The sequence below is a fragment of the Mesocricetus auratus genome, unplaced genomic scaffold (genome assembly GCF_017639785.1).
Source record: "Mesocricetus auratus isolate SY011 unplaced genomic scaffold, BCM_Maur_2.0 Super-Scaffold_100006, whole genome shotgun sequence".
Classification (NCBI taxonomy): Eukaryota; Metazoa; Chordata; class Mammalia; order Rodentia; family Cricetidae; genus Mesocricetus; species Mesocricetus auratus.
In genome coordinates this window covers 51,622,787-51,641,996 of record NW_024429190.1, presented here as the reverse complement: position 1 = coordinate 51,641,996, position 19,210 = coordinate 51,622,787, and the positions used below count along the sequence as shown (strand labels likewise).

The window sequence follows — 19,210 nt, the reverse complement described above, 5'->3', positions numbered from 1 at the left end:
GCAACCAGCAATACAGACTCATGAATCATCACTCCGACTTGTTCCTAACTCGAAGTCATGAAAAGACTTTTGAATCTTCAAAGACTTGAGTGTGCCATAGAAGCTCAGGATATGGTCCTTATTCAACATAGGCAAATACAAAATGTTCCCATGGCATTATTGAAGTAGACTCGGCAACCAGAATACCCTCCCAGCATCCTATGGATTAAATATTCTCAGTCCCTACCTTGCTAGGACTGTGGGCACGTTACAGCTGGGGGATTTCTGCTCATTAGGATATTAAGGAAGTCAGTCGTTTTATGTCTCTAAAGGAAATGACACGTTCAGTCTCAAAAATTTGGTAGAGGCTCATTGGGTCATGGTGGATCACCCCTTTAATTCCAGCACTCACTGGCAAATCTCTGAGTTTGAGGTCAGTGTGGTTTACAAAGTGAGTTCTAGGACAGTCAAATCTACACAAAGAAACCCTGTCTTGAAAAATAACAACAACCCCCTCCAAAAAATTTTTGGTGGAGGCAAAGAGGAGGAATGACAAACATTTCCATAATAACCCAAAAAGAAGGAATCAGGATGGGTCACAGAGGACTGGTTAGGGTGACAAGAGATTCTAGAAAGTCCCTTCTAAATTCAAGTCTTATGACCAGGTAGATGACCCAGCAGGCGAAAGTGCTTGCCAGTAAGCCTCATGACCTGAGCTCAAGACCCAGAACCCATGTAACGTGGCCAGATGTGGTGATGGGCTTCCTATGTCAGCACTCCGACAGGGATATGGGAGGTCAGTCTGCTAGAAGCTTGAGGGCCAACCAGCCTGGAAATGAGAGAGACCATGCCTCAAAAACAAGATGGAAGGAAGAAACCATCTCCTGGAAGTTGTCCTATGAGCTACACACACACCATGGCATACACACACACACACACACACACAGCACATACACACACCATAGAGCACGCACACACATATACACACCAGGGCACATACACACACCATAGCGCACACACAATAATAAATAAAAATTGTTTTTAATTTTTTAAAGTAAAAGCTAGTTTCTCCCCTACCCCAACCACCAATCTTTGATAACGACATGAGCTTATGCTTGGGGAGATCTCAGTCCAAGGTTTGCTTTTATACTCTGCTGTAAGAAATCATCATGAAATCAAATTCCTTCTTCCTACTTGAACCCAAGCCAGGTGGGAAGGCAGCTCTAAGATGAGGCTTGGGACAGACAGCAGGACATAAAGATGGCAGTGTGCAGGCAAGATGAGGCAGAAACCTGCCAGGCCGTGTTACCGCCTCTACTGGCCATGTACATCTGCCATCCCAGGAGTGCCTTGGAGTGCTTTGGCCTTTGCATATCACAGACCAAGGAAAACAGCTTTGGAATATTAAAGCCATTTGTTATTAGGCTTTTGGAAGTGAAGTGAAGGAAACGATGACTCGGCACAAGAGTAAGTGGACAGACACTCATCTTCCCATTGCAGACACGCCCCATTTGGGCCAAAGTTATGCTCTTTGGGAACCTGCTTTGTCTTTTGCTGGGAGTTAGCACATCGAATCCAGATGCTGCCCACACAGCCAGCGCCCCCGGTGGATGGCTCCAAAGTTGGGCTCAGTGCTGGCAGTAGGGCTGGGCTGGCAGCCAGGCCCCAAGTCCAGCTCCTTGGGACACCTCACAGAAATGGGCTGCTCTACATGTGAGAAACTTGGCTTTACTTGTCCCTCATGAGATCCTATGGTTTACACAACTTCTTGGAGAGCTGGGCAGATGGCAAATGGAGAGCTGGGCAGGGAAAACCATGGCAGGATGAAGGCTGCCTCTACCGCTTCACGGATGCCCAAGACACCTTGCACACACATACCCAAAAACTACCTAAACAGGAGCCAGCCAGAGCCCCTTTATAGAGAGGAAAGAGGTGGTTCAGAAAGTCCCAGCCCTATATATTCTCACTTGTATTTTAAACTTTTTTTTAACATTTATATATTGAGAGAGGGGACTGCATGCCATGTACACTCACAGATCAGGGGACAGCTTGCAATGTCAGTTCTTCCGGGATCCCACTATGTGGTTTCCAGGGATCAAACTCCGGTAGTTAGACCTAGGCAAGAACTCTTACCCATCTCCTGGTTCCCACCTGCATTTTGCTGTAATCTACTATTCAGCAAGCTGTAGGTCAGGGCACTGCTGGGTTCTTTCCACCCTTGCTGCTAAGTTCTCTGTACACACTTTTCACTGTGTGCCAGCCTGTCTTAGCCTCACGAGGCTGCTATATTGTGTGGACACAAAGTACATAGTACAGATTAAAAACCAAATCACTGCGGCCAAAGTCTTGCCACTCCTCAGGTATGACTCTGATCATAATGCTTGTCTTATAGGTGCCCCGTTTGCTTAATCATGAAGTTAGGGTACCTGTGCATATTTCTAGGTCTGTTTTTTAAGGCACTGTAACTACATTTTTGAGAGAGGAAGAGGCTGAAGGGGTAGCTCAGTTAGTAGAGGATTTGTCTAGCATTTACAAGGCTCCGGGTTCAATCTCCATGAAGAGGTTATGGTAATTTGTGCCTCTAACCTCAGCAGTTGGGGGAATGGAGGCAGGAGAATCAGGAGTTCAAAGTCATCTTTGGCTATACAGTAAGTGTGAAGCCAGCTTTGGGCTGGCTACATGAGATCCTGTCTCAAGAAAACAAAAGAAGATGCCAAGAGATGGTGGCATACATCTTTAATGCCAGCACTCAGGAGACAGAGGCAGGTGGATCTCTGTGAGTTTGAGGCCAGCCTGGTCTACAGAGCAAGTTCAAGGGCAGCTAGGGTTATACAGAGAAACCGGTCTCAAAAAAACAGAAGGAGGAAGAGGAAGTGGAGGAAGAGGAGGAGGAGGAGGAGGAAGAGGGAGGGAGGGAAGGAGGGAGAGAGGGGGAAGAAGAACAAAGCAAGGAAGGAAGAAAGAAAAGAAGAAAAATAAATTTCTGTTAGTAGCAGTGCATTATCTGTCTCTCATGTGCCTCATTAAGTTCAATGTCACCTGTGTCATTCATGAGTTCAAACATATGCCACTTTCTGGCTGGAACAGCCACAAGGAGCTTACCTCAAGAGGGAGTGAGTTTCATTGCTGATTCTGCCTGGGAGGACATCAGAGGATGAGCACGTGGTGGTGTTCAGAAGCAAGGGATTCCGGGCTTTTAGTTCTGACACTTCTTGGCTGTGTAACTGGGTTATTGTTCCCTCTCACAGGACTGCAGTGGGATTCAGTTAAACGATAACATGGCTTGGAAGATGACAAGGTTTGTGTGTCCCTTCCTCAGGGTTACAGTGCTGGGAGATAGGATCACTCTTGAATAGCATTAAGGCTGTTTCCACAGTTCCTGTGAGTGAGTTGTTATAAAATCCGAAGTCTAGCTCCCGAGCTCACCTCTGGTTTCATGTCTCACCATCATGATGCCCCACTCTCCACCACCCTTCAAGAGGACTAAAGTCATGGAGCTTCCCTAGCTCAGGTTTTCAGCCTCTAAAACCATGACCTAAGTCAATCTCTATCTCTGTCTCTGTCTGTCTCTGTCTCTCTGTCTCTCTGTCTCTCTGTCTCTCTGTCTCTCTCTGTCTCTCTGTCTCTCTGTCTCTCTCTCTCTCTGAGACAGGATCTCCCTATTATGCAGCTCTCTACCTATCCTGGAACTCACTCTATAGACCAGGCTGGCCTCCCAGAGTTCCACTCACCTCTGCCTGCTGGATTAAAGACATGCGCCACCACACCCGGCTCTTTTCTTTACAGCAACACAAAAGAGAAGAATCCAAGTACTTGGCACCAGGTGTTTGAAATGTGATGAGTGCTATGTTTACTAGAAATGACATACGTGGCACGTGTGGGGAGGAGGGGCTGGCAGGCATCCATTACAGAATGCTTAGGTTGGGGAGAAGGACTTAGGAGGAAAGGACTGACGATAGAAGGCTAGGCACCACTGAGGTAGTCTAGAGCAGGCTACTGGAAAAGCCGGTGGCAAGGACTGTGGGTCATGACACCAGTGTGTATCTTAAAGTACACTTGAAGTGGGTGGTTTTCCAAGAGGTGACCTCAGAGCTGAGTGTTAGGTGAAGGAGGAGAGAAAAGGTCAAGGTTGACCCAGGCTGAACAAAAAGGAGGAGTGAACACCAACCATTCAGTCATCCCCTCAGAGGGCCTGAGGGCTGAATCGTGCAAGCCTGGATAATGAATCTGGATGTGGCCTGCGAACAACAGGGGACTACAGAAACAGTTCACACTGGAGCCTGCCATGAATGACTTAGCACATTGTAACCTAGCCACTGAGAATCAGCTTTGTATTCATGATCCTCAGGCCCTGCATGATGCTAAAGTCAAGTCTAACAGACGCCACTCCTTGTGTTGGGCTTGTAGGGCCAAGTCTGTGTTGTTTTATTCTAATTCTTCATTAAAGGTGACTCCTTTGTGGAGCTGGCCCGTGTCTTGTGACTCTGAGCATGCTTGCACACGGATGCACCAGAGTAGTCAACCAAGTGTCGTGTCAGGGACTCAAGCCGCAAGCGTTGCGTAGGGCAATGTCTAGCTATTTAAAGCAATTTACTGGAACATTCTGGTGGGAAGTGGAGATGTAAAGGAGGCACACACACTCCCACACTCACAGCACCAAGATGGTGGAGGGTAAATGCCACTTAGGGTTTGTGTGAGATGGCGGGGGGGGGGGGACACTACATCACAAGAGGAATTAGAAAGTTCAACCCTGAAGACCACAGAACCACAGAGGCTTATTTCTGACTTCTGGTAACAGAATATAAAATTAGCAGGTCTATAGCCCCTTTAATTTGAGAGTAAAATTGGGTCAAGAGAAAATGAAACCCTGCAGGGAGAGAGAAGCCATTGAGTTGTGAGGGGGTGGGGCACAGTCTGCCACTGTCTACTGGGGAAGGAAAACAACAGTATCTTTTTTTAAAAAAAAGGATTTAGTTTATTTATGTGTATGTGTGTGTGAGTGTTCACGTCTGCCCATAGGGACCAGAGGGAGGAGTTATGTCCCTTGCCATGCTGTTTGGAGCCTAACTCTAGTCCTCTGGAAGAGCTGTACTCTTTTTTTCCCCCCCTCTGGTTTATTTTATTTTATTTTTTATTAAAAATTTTATTTTTAAATTTAAATTCAAATTAGAAACAAGGTTTCTTCACATGTCAATCTCACGTCCCTCTCCCTTTCCCTCCCTTCCTCCCACCCCCCTCCCACCACCCACCCAATACCCCCTCCTTTCCCCAGGGAGGGTGAGTTCTTCCATGGGGGTGTCCATAGTCTGTCATTTCATCCAGGGCAGGGCCAAGAACCTTCCCCAAGAGTCCAGGGTGAGAGTGCATCTCTCATTGTTGGATGGGAGCCCAAAGTCCATATGTATACCTGGGATAAATACTGATCTACTACCCAAGGCTCAATAGATTCCCTAGGCCTCCTCACTGACACCCACATTCAGGGAGTCCTGATCAGCCCCATGCTGGATTCCCAGGCATCAGCCTGGGATTCAAGAGTTAACCCTTGTCAGGTCAGCTGTTTCTAGGGGTTAAACCAGCCCAGTCTTAATCCCTTTGGTCATCAGTTCTCCCTCTCTGTTACTGGCTTTCTTGAGTTCAGCTCAGTGCTTAGCCGTGGGAGTCTGCCTCTGCCTCCATCAGCCACTGAATGAAGGTTCTGTTTTCCTGACTCTCTGGCCATGGGATTGTAGGCTGGCGCTCCCCAGATCTACGTCTAAAATCCATATATGAGAGAATACATGCCATGTTTCTCTTTTCGTGACTGGGTTACCTCACTCAGGATGGTTTCTTCTAGTGTCATTCATTTTCCTGCAAATCTCAGGATTCCATTGTTTTTTTTTCTGCTGAATAGTACTCTATTGTGTAAATGTACCACATTTTATCTATCCACTCTTCAGTTGAGGGGCATCTAGGTTGCTTCCAAGTTCTGGCTACTACAAATAATGCTGCTATGAACATAGTGGAACAGACATCTTTGTTGTATGAATGGGCATCTTTTGGATATATGCCTAAGAGTGGAGTTGCTGGGTCTTGTGGTAGGTTTATTCCCATTTTTCTGAGGAATCTCCACACTGATTTCCAAAGTGGCTGAACAAGTTGGCACTCCCACCAGCAATGGAGGAGTGTTCCCCTTTTACCACATCCTCTCCAGCATAGATTGTCGTTGGTGTTTTTGATTTTAGCCATTCTGACAGGAGTGTGATGGTATCTAAGAGTTGTCTTGATTTTCATTTCCCGGATGGCTAAGGATGTTGAGCACTTTCTCAAGTGCCTCTCAGCCATTTTAGACTCCTCTTTTGACAATTCTCTATTTAGTTCTGCAGCCCACTTTTTAACTGGATCCTTTGGTGTTTTGGACACTAGCTTCTTGAGTTCTTTGTAAATTTTGGAGATCAACCCTCTGTCAGATGTGGGGTTAGTGGATATTTTTTCCCATTCTGTGGGTTGCCTTTTTGTCTTGCTGACTGTGTCATTTGCCTTACAGAAGCTTCTCAGTTTCAGGAGGTCCCATCTATTAATTGTGGATCTCACTGTCTGTGCTACTGGTGTTATGTTCAGGAAGCTGTCTCCTGTACCAATTCGTTCAAGAGTACCTCCCACTTTCTCTTCTAAGAGGTTCAGTGTGGCTGGATTTATGTTGAGGTCTTTGATCCATTTGGACTTAAGTTTTGTAAGAGCAGTACTCTTAACCACTGAACCATCTCCAGTCCTGGAGGGTGGGGGAGGGGAGGTGGAGGTGTAGTCAATCTTCTATTGCCAATTTCAGAGAAACAATCCCTAAATGATTAACAGATGAGCAGATATCGGATCCAGAAGGCCAAGGTACACACACACTGCTGAGCTTCGTGACCTCCCAAAATGGTGATTTTTAAAGTCAACTAAAAGCAAGTGGAGACGACGCTCTCTTGCTTGTGGTACCTATTGTTTTTGTCTGTTTGTTTTGTTTTTTTTTCAGTAGATAGTAACTGCACCAAGTGCTGTGAGAGGAAACAGCTTTGTCCAGATCGACAGAAGAGTGTCTGCTTTAGCCAGGCAGTAGGCCAGGAAACGTGGGCAGAAAATGCCAGGTCAGCGGCTGGAGAGATGGCTCAGTGGTTAAGAGCAGTTGTTGCGCTTGCAGGCCAACCAGGTTTGGTTCTCAGCACCCACATAGCAGCTCACGAGCATCTGGAATCCAGTTCCAGGGCATCTGGTGCCCTCTTCTGACTCTGTGGGCAGCAGGCACACACAGGCCACCAGGTTTGACAGAGAGGTGGGTAAGGAGTGGCTGTTGCAGGGGCTTAGGTAGGTAAGGCAATCAGACCCTGGTCCTGCAACATTCCATCCTCTCCACAGAGCCACAACTCTAATAGATCAGTCTCTGCAGACACAGCTTCTTTCGTGGAATTCTTGTTCTCAATGCACACACCCACACATGCATACACACATGGACACACCACCACACACATACATACACACACTCATACACTCTCATACACCATCACATGTCCTAACACACATACATACACACTTAACACTCAGTCACACAGACACATACATACTCATACATGCTCACAAATACACTTACACACACACACACCACCACCACCACCACCACCTTCCCACAAGCGGTTGGGAGGGGGAAAGCTTGGCAAGGAAAAGCTAAGGAACCAAGGTGGCCTGCAAAGGATTCCCTCAGGTTAGGAACCCTACCGGCTGCCAATAGTATTGCTGAGATGTGTAGGTGTTCAGAGAACGACAGTCGAGTGTTTTTGTCCTGAGGACCGAGTCACGTGAAAGACAACGAGGTGGGCCTACCAGGTGTCAGGAAGAGACAGGGAAATGAGGGCTTCTAGAACGTGCTGGATTCTCGCTTCCTGTGTCGCCAACTGAGGAAGAGAAAGCAAGTGGGGGCGGGCTGCTCTTGAGCTAGTGGCACGCAGAGGTGCGGGGCGGAGCGACATCAGGAAGAAGGAGAAAGGAGGGAAGAAAAGGAAGAGAAGAAAAGGGATATCGCGAAGAGAGGTGAGGGGAGGGAGAGAGGGGACCTTGGGCTCCAGGTGGGGCGGTGGGCGTGGGCAGCGGGACGTGGGTACACCGCAGCCGCCGGTGTAAGGAGGGGGGCAGCGCGGCCTCGGAAGCACTCACCCTGCAGGTGAGCCCGCGGAGGTGGGGCGACGGCGGGAGGGAGAATGTGGCCTGGGGCAGTGTCTTTCTCTACTGGCTTTCGTTCCCGGGTCCCTGGGAGGTGGGCAGACGCTGAGCAGACCGTCACAGGCTCCGCCGCATCGCGGCGTCAGATCTCCAGTCCCTCGTCACCTCTGTGCTTCTCTCCCAGTGCATCCGATTCCTGCGACCCCGCACTGGGGTTCTGGCACCGAGTTTTGCAGGCGGCCTCCGGATAGACCTAGCCTTGGAACCCAGCTAGCTGATTCTGGGTCAACCTCCCCTCCCCCAACATAGGCTGAGTCAGGCTGCCATTGCACCCCTAGTCCAGACCTGAGTGCGTGCGCGCGCGCGCGCGTGTGTGTGTGTGTGTGTGTGTGTGTGTGTGTGTGTGTGTGTGTGTGTGGCTTCACCCAGAAGGCTTGCTCAGATGTCCGAATGAGGAAACCGGATTCAGGATGCCCCATTCCACCAACGCTGAAGGCTATGTTGCTTCCTTCCTGGTTGTTGGGGTGGCCCTAGGTCTGACCGTGCAAAAATAATCTAATTTGGTGGCAGGTGACAAAGACTTCCTAGGATCTTATTTCCTAGACAATCAGATTCCCAGGGTCACTCTGACACTGTTCTCCTACTGCTTATACACCCACCACTATGCCCCGGTACTGTGTCTTCATGTCTCCTCCTTGCCACAGCTGTGCCTGAATAACAGGTGTCAAAGCAAAGGCCCGGACACTTCATATTCCTTGTCCCAATGCCCAGGACCAGCAAAGAAAGTCAGAGTTAGAACTGGAGTGCTGGCGGGGCTTTGTTCCAGACACCTTTAGCACAGCACTCAGGTGGCAGAAGCAGACAGATCTCTGTGAGTTCGAGGCCAGCCTAGGGAGTTAGAGGACAACTAGGGTGACATAGTGAGACTCTGTCTCAAGGGGAGGGGGTGCACAGTCAGGTTATTATAGCCATCTTCATATCTAACACTGTAGGCATCATGTTCCTCCCCAGCACTAGGCACCCAAGGTGAAATGTACAGGGAGGAGCCCTGGGCTCATATTTCTTGCCAGTGAGTCACTAATGTAGGAAACACAATTCTATATGAGCTGTCCTTTTGTAAGAGAGTCAGTAGGGCCCAGGGCTAAGGGGAAAGGAGGCTCATGGCCCACCTGGAGCATATCCATCCTTGCCAGCACCAGGCTGTGTGACCACCGTTGATAGCTCCTTCAGTAATTCCCTGGTAGCTGCATCGTCCCTTCACTGGAAGTCAGACCCTTGAAGTATGATCCATTTCTTCTATTTCTTAGCTCATCAATATCCCTTTGGGTTCAATGTTCACATTCTTCAGTACTCTTTGTAGATGAATGTGTCCAGGTCCCTTTAACATCCATCTCTATGAGGGCAGTTTTATCCCTCCAATCTTCACCTAATCTGAAATTCCAGACCGAGATCCGTAAATATTTCAGTCTTCACTGGCTATTTCCAGGGTTTGCACACACACACACACACACACACACACACAATATTTCCAAACCCAAATTTCTTATCTTCACCTTTCCCAATAAGGTATCAATTTTGGTCTTCAGTTTCTTGTCTAAACAGTTGTTTGTTTGTTTGTTTGTTTGTTTTTTGAGACAGGATTTTTCTGTAGCTTTGGAGCCTGTCCTGGAACTTGCTCTGTAGACCAGGCTGGCTTCGAGCTCACAGAGATCCTCCTGCCTCTGTCTCCTGAGTGCTGGGATTAAAGGCGTGTGCCACCACTGCACGGCTCTCCAGACAGTTTTAACCACTGTCTAAACTTGCTGTCCTGTTCCTGGACATCCCCCCTCTCCTTGTGGTGTCCTTAGGGGTCTGCGCACCTGACAGGACAGCCCTTCATTCTTCTTCTTCCTTAGCACCCTGGCCTTGCCTCTTGGACCGTCTCCTAGTGAGTAATTACTGACTTATCAGATGTTCCCTTTAGTCCGTGCTCCTCATACAGTGAATTTATCTTGGCCTTTGTAGCCTGGTCCTTGGCATTTCATAGACACTCAGCAAACATTTGACTAGTTATTAACTTTTAATAATACTTGGAGATGTTTTAAAGGCATAATTTATGGACGATAAAACGTGCATGTAGTGTGACATTTCATTCCACTCTTAAATCAGACCTGTCACTATGTGTGAGTATATGGGTGTGTGTTTGGGGGGTATGAATGTATAGATGTGTATTAGGGAGTCATGAGATATTGAGATTGTAAGGACTGACGAGCTAGCTCAGCAATCAAGAGCACACACTGCTCCTAGAGGACCTAAGTTCAATTCCCAGCACCTATCTTAGGTGGCTTATAGCTACTTGAATATAACTCCAGCTCCAGGGAGATTTGACTGCTCTTGCCTCCATTAACACTGAAACTTCTCACATAATTACAAGTTAAGAATCTTGTTTTTCTTTTCCTTTCTTTCTTTTTCTTGGGGGGAGGGGGTTGAGACAGGGTTTCTTTGTAGCTTTGTAGACCAGGCTATCCTGGAACTTACAGAGATCCACCTGCCTCTACCTCCCGAATGCTGGGATTAAAGGCATGTGCCACCACCACACGGTTAATCTTGGTTTTCTTTAAAGAAGGAAATTGAGAGTGTAGGGCTCCTAAGATGGTTCAGTGGGTAAAGGCGTGCGCCACCAAGTCAAACAACTTAAGATTGATTCCTGGGATACTCATGACAGGAGAGAACTGACTCCTGCAAGTTGTTCTCCGAACTTCATGTGTACATGACACAACACGCCCCATTACACCCCAAAATAAATAAATGTAAAAACATTGAGTTTATAGATGGCTGAAGGTCAGAACTGATAACAAGATGAAAACAGGAAGTTTTCTGAGTTAGTGCCATTGATGTGAGGGGTGATTTGAAACCTGGTATGTAAGTACTCAGATCTGGTACAGTGAGACTCTTCTACTTTCCTTAGTCATCAGGCCAAGGAGTATTCAGAGCATTCAGCAGACATCCAAGGAAGGACAACGTCATCATGGCCTCCGTATCCACTCATGGAAACCAAGAGAAAAGCCCCCACTTGCCACCACTGAGCAAGCAGGTATGTGTAAGTTTGAGATTCTGAGGAAAACTATCACACAAGACCATCACTAGATCCTGTCAATCATCTGACTCTGTGTGTGTATGTGTGTGTGCGCGCGCGCGTGTGTGTGTGTGTGTGTGTGTGTGTGTGTGTGTGTGTGTGTGTGCAGGTGTATTCCTGTACAAGGAGACCAGGGATTGATGTTCACTATTTTCCTTAGTCACTCTACACACTTAAAATTTTTTATATTTATTTATACATCATATATGCCACACCCACATGCGTGCCATGGCAAGTGTGTGGGGATCAGTGGACAACTTGCAGGAGTCAAAAGTGAGTCATTTCTCTGCTTTCACCACGTGGGTCCAATGGATTGAACCTAGGTCATGAAGCTTGGTAGCCGGTGCCTTTCCTCACTGAGCCATCTCACCAGCCCTCGCTTCATCTTCTGAGACAGGGTCTTCAGTGAAGCTGGAGCTCACTGATCCAGTCAGGCTAGCTAGCCAGTAAGTCAGTTTCTTCAGTAATGAAGTTACAGACACAAGCGACCATCTTTTCAAGCCCTTCCGGAGATCCAAACTATTCCCCGTGTTTGTGTGACAGGTACTTCAGCAACTAAGACAGCTCCTGAGCTTTGGACACCTTTCCTCAGCCTGGCCTTTGTCAGACAGATGCGAGGAAGATGGAGTGAGGCGGAAATGTTCAGGCTCTCTTAAAAAGCCTGCTAAGATTTGGTTTGCAAACCAAACTCTTTCCTGTTCAGAATCCAGCTTCGCTCTTTCAACACAGCCGGTGACAGAGCAGGTGTACCACCAAGGCAGAGCAAAGCTCTGGCTTGTCCCTAACAGAATGACACAGCACCTCATCTTCTCGCTTTTGTTTCCCAGGGTGATCATTCTGAACATATGCTGCTTTCAGCATAACAGGATCCATAATGACTAATTAGCCGTCAGATTGAGAGCCCACATGCTAGCTTGTCAGGAATGGGTGTTGTGATTTGGGAAAATACGGATGAAAAGGAGAGCAAGTGTCTCCTGGTTACTGGAGTCCCTGTTCTGGAGTCAACTTTTCAAGCTAGACTTGGTTTTCGGGAAGAGAGAGCATTTAAGCAACAAAGTATAGGAGAAACAGACAAGTGACAACAGGTCACAAGGAGAGGCATTCGGACACCCTAGCTGCCCCTGTGAAATAGAGAACTGTAAAACATTCATGGCACTACTGTAAAAGATCCCCCAAGCCCCACTTATCTTGAGTGCTGGACTTACAGAAGTTATGGTGGTCAGATCTGAATACATGTGTGTATTACCCTGTACATGCTGGGGGGGGGTTCTTTATTTCTGCCATGGATACAGAGAGGACAAGAAACAAATACAGATATGGCTTGATTTACAATGGAATGTTGTCTCAAAAATCCACTGTAAGTCACAACTGTTGTTGGTTTCAAACGCCACTGGAAATCCTAGCGCTATGGTCCACTGCAGAGTGTTGTGGGTGTGAGCTTGTGATCTCACTGCTGACTTGAAGCTGTGCCTCTGTGCTGCCGTCTGGCATCATGAGAAAATACAGTGCTACATATCCTCAGCTTAGGACAAGTTCAGACTTCAAAATGTAGTTCCCAATGAATGTGTATCACTTTCAGAACATGTGTCTTCACTAGGGCTTCTGACCAAAAGCAAGTCAGGGAGGAGAGTTTAATCAGCTTATACTTCCACATCACAGTTCATCATCAAAGGAAGTTGGGTCAGAAACTCAAGCAGGGTTGGAAGCTGGGGGCAGGAGCTGATGCAGAGGCCATGGAGGGATGCTGTTTACTGGCTTGCTCAGCATGACTTGTTCAGCCCGTTTTCTTATAGAATCCAGGACCACCAGCCCAGGGGTGGCCTACTCACAATTAATGTGGCCTCTACATTAACCAATCCAGATCTTATGGAGGCGGTTTCTTAATTGAGGTACCTTCCTCTCAGATGGCTTTAGCTTGTGTCAAGTTGACATCAAACTATCGAGCTCAATATGCTAAAGTAAAATAACAGTCTGAACTGCTGGGTTGGGGAGATGACGAAATACCCAGGGAATTGGTAAAATGCCTGCAGCACAAGTTCAGATCCCTAACACCCACATAAAAATCCAGGTGCAGCACACCTGTAATCCTAGTTCTGGGGAGACTGAGGTACAGGAACCCTGAGGTTTGCTTGTCAATCAGACTGACTGAATCAGTGAGCTCCGAGTCAAATGAGAAATGCTGTCTTTAAGCTGACTGGACAAGGGGGAGCTCTTGAACCCAGACTGATGACTGAGAGGCCAACAGGGGACTGATCCAGACTCCATGAATGTAGTGTCAGTGAGGAGGCCACAGAAATCTCTGGAGCCTTGGGTGGTAGACTAGTGTTCACCATGGCATACAAATGAACTTTGGGAGCCCATTCCACATGGAGGGATGCTCTCTCTCAGTCTGGACACATGGGGAAGGGCCTAGGTCCTGCCCTGGATGAAATGACAGACTTTAGACATCCCCCCAAGGAGGGCCTCACCCTCCTTGGAGAATGATGTGGGGATTGGGCTGGGGTGGGGGTGGGGCTGGTGGAGAGAGAAGGGGGGAGCCAGGATTGACATTTGAAGCTTGCATGTTTCTAATTTAAATAAAAAACATACATAAAATTAAAAAAAGAGAAATGCTGTCTTTAAAACCAAAACAAGAGAACACACATGCATGTGTGCGCACACACACACACAGACATACACACACACACACACACACGAGAGAGAGAGAGAGAGAGAGAGAGAGAGAGAGAGAGAGAGAGAGAGAGAGAGAGAGAGAGAGAGAGAGAGAGAGGTAAAACATGGAAAGAGATAGACACTCACTGTCAAACTCTGGCCTCCACACATCTGCATGTATACTTACACACACACACACACACACAAACATGAACCTCTAAGTCGGAGGCCATCTGTATTTATCCTGGAAATGGGGAGTAGGGCTTGCTCTGAGAATCCATAGTACAGACAGTACCAACAGTTGCCTGTCCCACTGGAGTGCATTGCCATGGCTCCTGATCTCTGTGAACCACACTGACCTCTGTATTCCTCCACTGCGTTGCAAGGAGGTCCCGAGAAATGAAAGAGAGAGGTTACCAGCTTGCACTACCTCAGAAGTGTAAGTGCCACAGGGTCCCTCCACCCTGTCAGTGTGTCATTGTGTATGTTTGCCAAGTGTGAAAATGGTGCCTGGTCCATGAGAAGCACTCAAGAAATGGTGACTAGCATCCACATTGGTAGCCACAGGCAAACAGTCTTTTTTAAAAAGTGGCAAAATCAGAAAGTCTGTCTTCACTGCAGGTGCACCATTGAGCTGGAGCTTAAACAAGCAAAGGAACAAGCCACCATTGTGATTACCATGATCCCTGGACAGTGTGGAGCAGAGCGAGGACCTGGTGCTTGCAGCACTCGGCCTGGGAGAGCTGTTCTGCACACCCTGGTCACTGAACCACCCTGTCTCTCAAGCAGAAATTCTGCCTTGTCCAAGTCTATGCATCAGGGCCGGCTGGAAAGCAGTGGTTAGTGGTCACTGGTCTGTGCAGGCAACCAGCTAGCATCAGGAGAGATCCCATTACACCAGAGGAAACATGGTAGAGACGTTTGCGACCTCAGTTTTGTATTTGTCTGGATTTTGTTTATTGGTTTTACTTTGAGATAGGATTTCACTATTTAGCCAAGGCTGGCCTTGTACCCAGGATCCTCTGACCTCAGCCTCCTGGGTGCTTGAGCTCAGTTAACCCACAGTGTTTTTCCCTACAGAGCCTGCTGTTTTGCCCAAAGTCAAAACTACACATCCACAGAGGAGAGATTGCCAAGATTATCCGAGAGTGTCAAGAAGAAAGTTTCTGGAAGAGAGGTACTCACACCTTCTGGGCCTTAATGAATAGTTTAATACAACCATTTAACAAGTTGTTCGATTTAATAAATGCTAAATAAAAATTAACTATTGATTTAATAATTAATGTTGCAGCAATAGATTACTTCCATGTCCTATTAGAATAGAATCATGATGACCAATGAATTTTGAACAGGAATTTTGCATAAGTCCCTAAAGAACTTGGGTATTTATGGAGGTTTGAATTTTGAATCCATGCTATTCTCTTCAGGCAGAGATAATATGCAGTTACCACACACTTTACCTCACCCAGTAAGAACAGATGCATGCGTGACTCTCCCTTTCATGGAAGCAAGAACATAGGCCAAAAAATATTATATAACATGTCTTACTGCCACAAAGCAGGCCTTCATAAATTCCATCAGAGTCTCGGCTCAGAGGTGGTGTCAGGTTCCTCTGGGCTTCAGCCCACAGTCTCACACACAGGGAATCCCTCAGAAATGCTTGTTGATTTCTGAGGAAGCTGGCTTCATCCATCAACACTCCTCTCCACGTTACTGTTCTCTGCTGAGTTGCTTCCTCATCCCCGCATTGCCTTACATAAGACAAGGCTGGGAATTCAGGCTGTGTTCACATCCCTTTTGGTTTAATAAATTCATAATTTGACATTTGAGAGTGGCATAATGGAACCTATTCATCCAGCCCAATGCTGTGTACATTAATGACAGAGGCAGTATTCTTGATATCATAAACCATTCACAGTCTGCATCCACCACTTAGAACTTGACATTCACCATGCATCACTGTGATTATTGATTGTTCTGCTAGCATCTCATCTCTTTTCTGATAACCTCTGAGCCAGGAGTTTAACTGACCTGGTAGATTCAGGCCCATTAGCCTGCCATCTGGTTCTCAGCCATGATGGGAAAACCGGCTGCTATCGGGCTCTCCTTGGTTGCTAGGAAGGCTCTTTGCTTTTGGAAGAGGCCATTTGACACATTGTGGGAGAACTAGAAACACTTTATGCTAGGCGTGGTTGACTGCACTCAAAACCTGAGCTACACACTACACGCACTAAGCAGGAGTGGAGCCTGTCTATAGCCTTCAATGTGCCTCTTCAGGCAGATAGCCAATGTAGCGAAGGGTACGGGGCTACAACACTTCTCAGTGATCTGGGTGAAGGGTTGAGGATTTAAACGAAGACAAAAGACAGTGGCTCATTCTTGCAAGGAGAATGGCGTTTATTGTAACAAGAGCGGAGCATTAAATACCAGTAAGCAGGCATGGTGGAAAACTACCAAGGTCAGGAGCTCAGGTTCCCAGGGCCCTCCAGCAAAGGATGGGCAGACAACAGGAACTTGAATTTAGACAATAAGGATGGGTAGAAAACAGGAACTTGCATTCAAGCTTAACTGGAAGGAGGGTGCAAGAGGTATTTGCTAGAAGCTCTTAGTCACAAGCTGGTCAGCAGATCCCTATGGGGGAAGGGTGCAATAATCCAACAGTGGGTCAAAATGTTGTAAAGACAAAAATCAGAGACAACAGGAAACTGCCCTAGATCGAAACAGATTGGACGTTCAACACAGTGCATAACCCTTGATCTTCCACACTGGAAAAAAACCCGCAGCTATGAAGGATATTCTCGGACTAGGTGGAGAGATTAGAATTTAGATTGTGGATTAGTTAGTATCATTCCTCTTGAGTCTGAGTATTCACATGGATATTTCTTGACTACGCTGGTGGTATGGTGATTTTCAGGGGACACTGACTTGATTATAAAAGCTACTTGTTAAAATATTCAGAGTGATGGTGTTTGCAAATCTCAAATGACTCAGAAAATAAATAAATGACAGAAATAAGAAGCAAAATATAGAGATGTATTCAAAGATAAATCTGTAATTAATGCATCTAAAAGAAGACTCTATAGAAGTTCATGGTATTACTTTTCAAAATTTATGTATGATTGAAAATATCAAAATATATCTGGGTGGTGGCAATGCATGCCTAGAGTTTCAGCACTGAGGAGGTAGAGGCAGGCAGATCTCTGAGTCTGAGGCCAGCCTGGTGTACAAAAATGAGTTCTATGACATTGAGGACTACACAGATAAATGCTGTCTCGAAAAACCAAAGAATATATATCCATATATAGACACAGATATAGATATATGTGTGTATGTGTGTATCTAAAAGTAACACCCAAATTTACAGCTCAGTGAATATACATTAAGAGACCCGTGTCAGACGTAGCCATTGGAATCATGTGCATATTGAGTATTCAGTGGAGATGGTTGTCAGAGATTGAGTTGAATGTGGAGTGTCCATTTAGATTAATGCTATGCATCAGGCTGAGCTATTGGGATAACTCCCAAGAAAATTCTCCATGTAATTTTAAAGAAATGTTTGTTGAACAGTAACATACAAAGTGAATAAAGCTGAGTGTAGTGGTGCACACCTTTAATCCCAACACTAGGAAGGCAGAGGCAGGTAGATCTCTGTGAGTTCAAGGGAGGCCTGCTCTACATAGGAGTTCTAGGACAGCCAAGGCTACATGGCTGTCTTGGGGGCGGCAAATAAAACTCACTGCCAAATTAGGTAAGAAGAAAAATCTTAGAATAAATATCTCTGATTTCTAGGTGAGAGGCTGAGTTGTTTGTCTTCTCAAATTATATCTGGTGAAGACATGCACGCATGGTTTACGTGTGGAGTTAGAGGACAGCCTACAGGAGTTGATTGGCTCTTCCCACCATGTGGGTCCTAGGATCATGGTCTGGTCGCCATGCTTGGAGATGTGTTTGTACCATTGAGCAATCCTGTGTGCCCCAAGGGACCATGTGTTAAGATACTAATATTGAGGGGCATTTGTTTGTTTGTTTTACAGCTCTGCCTTTTTCTCTTATAAGCATGCTTGTCACCCAGGGACTTGTCCACCAAGGTAAGAGCAAATATTTACTAATGCGTTAGCCTCAGAGAGCCCAGTTTTTGGTGACCTTCCCTGCAATCCTTGGGCATTTATTTATTGGTTGAAAATTTTTGCTTCATGCAGGCTTTTGATTGTTTTTAGCTACTATGAGTCTTTTTCTGTCCTGCCTTCCAGCTCCCAAATAAGGACATGAAGACTTCTTGTCTTCATGAAATCATGGCCTATAGCTTAGGCTTGTCCCACCAGCTCTTATAACTTAAATTAACTCATTTATATTAATCTACATCCTGTCACATGACTTTTACCTCTATCCCATTCTGTGTCCGACTCTCTTCTTCCTAGAGTCCTGTCTGTGCCTGGAAGTCTCCATCTATACCTCCTGTCTAGCTATTGGATATTCAGGTCTTTATTAAACCAATCAGAAGACACCTTGGCAAAGACACATGAATGTAGTGGCTACTGCTCCTGTTTCCATGGCTTAAGGAAGGAGGGGCTTACTTGGCTCATTGTTTAAGAAAGGATATAGTAGTCCACGGTGGGGAAAAGGATGGTGGCAGCACAGTGAGGCCCTTGGTCGCACTGTGGTTATAATCAGGAAGCAGACACAGGGACTCCAACAGTGCCTATCTCTTAGAGAAGTCCCTGTATCTCTCAGGGGACCTGACCCTCTGTAAGCCCATCTAATCAAATGCTACTAATAGCCATGATTTTAAAAATGTCTGAAGAAAAAAAAAACTTTCGGTAAAGATAGATGTCATTGAAACAAGTTAAAAATAATCAATGTCTACAAACAAAATGTCCTGGGTTTTTTTTTTCTTTTCTTGAACATCAGTATGTCACATGTCTAGGAAAATTCCACTTTGGATGCTGTTATCCTTATCCATGAAGGTCTCATGAAATATGTTTTCAATTTTATAACTTGAAGACAGTCTTTTGCCAATTACTACCAAGATTTTTGTTAAATTATTTTTGATGCTAAAGGATGGCCAGAATCTATGGAATGAGGTCTTCTAAATATCCACCCACCCCAAGTCTACCCAACCTCTTGCATCTGTGCTGTTCAGGGTTGTATGTTCATTTCCTACAGCTGCTTAAAGAAATCACTGCGAGCACAATAGCTTAAGACAGCATATAATTATTATCCAGAGGCTAAGGTCAGAATGGGTCTCACTTGAGGCTGGAGCGATGGCTCAGTGGTTAAGAGCACTGGCTGCTC

General features: G+C 46.2%; 1 protein-coding gene and 1 long non-coding RNA gene across 5 annotated transcripts in view; one reads left to right on the top strand and one right to left on the bottom strand.

Annotated features, from left to right (window-relative positions):
* Positions 1-8,491, bottom strand: part of LOC110342888 — a 46,023-nt gene extending 37,532 nt beyond the window's left edge. Inside the window, exon 1 of the long non-coding RNA XR_005877779.1 lies at positions 8,146-8,491. This is a non-coding gene — a long non-coding RNA (uncharacterized LOC110342888). The remainder of the gene's footprint in view (positions 1-8,145) is intronic.
* Ociad2 (OCIA domain containing 2) overlaps positions 1-19,210 on the top strand; it is a 33,000-nt gene that overhangs the window by 7,386 nt on the left and 6,404 nt on the right. For 2 of the 4 annotated variants that reach the window (XM_040747190.1, XM_040747189.1), the window contains 3 exons: positions 11,099-11,224; positions 14,999-15,095; positions 17,953-18,006. In XM_040747190.1, coding sequence (XP_040603124.1) covers positions 11,159-11,224; positions 14,999-15,095; positions 17,953-18,006 — 217 coding nt within the window. In that variant the 5' untranslated portion in view covers positions 11,099-11,158. Of the gene's footprint in view, positions 1-7,754; positions 8,023-8,072; positions 8,153-11,098; positions 11,225-14,998; positions 15,096-17,952; positions 18,007-19,210 lie in introns of those variants that run through there. The other 2 variants (XM_005080812.4, XM_013121053.3) reach the window with 2 other exon arrangements.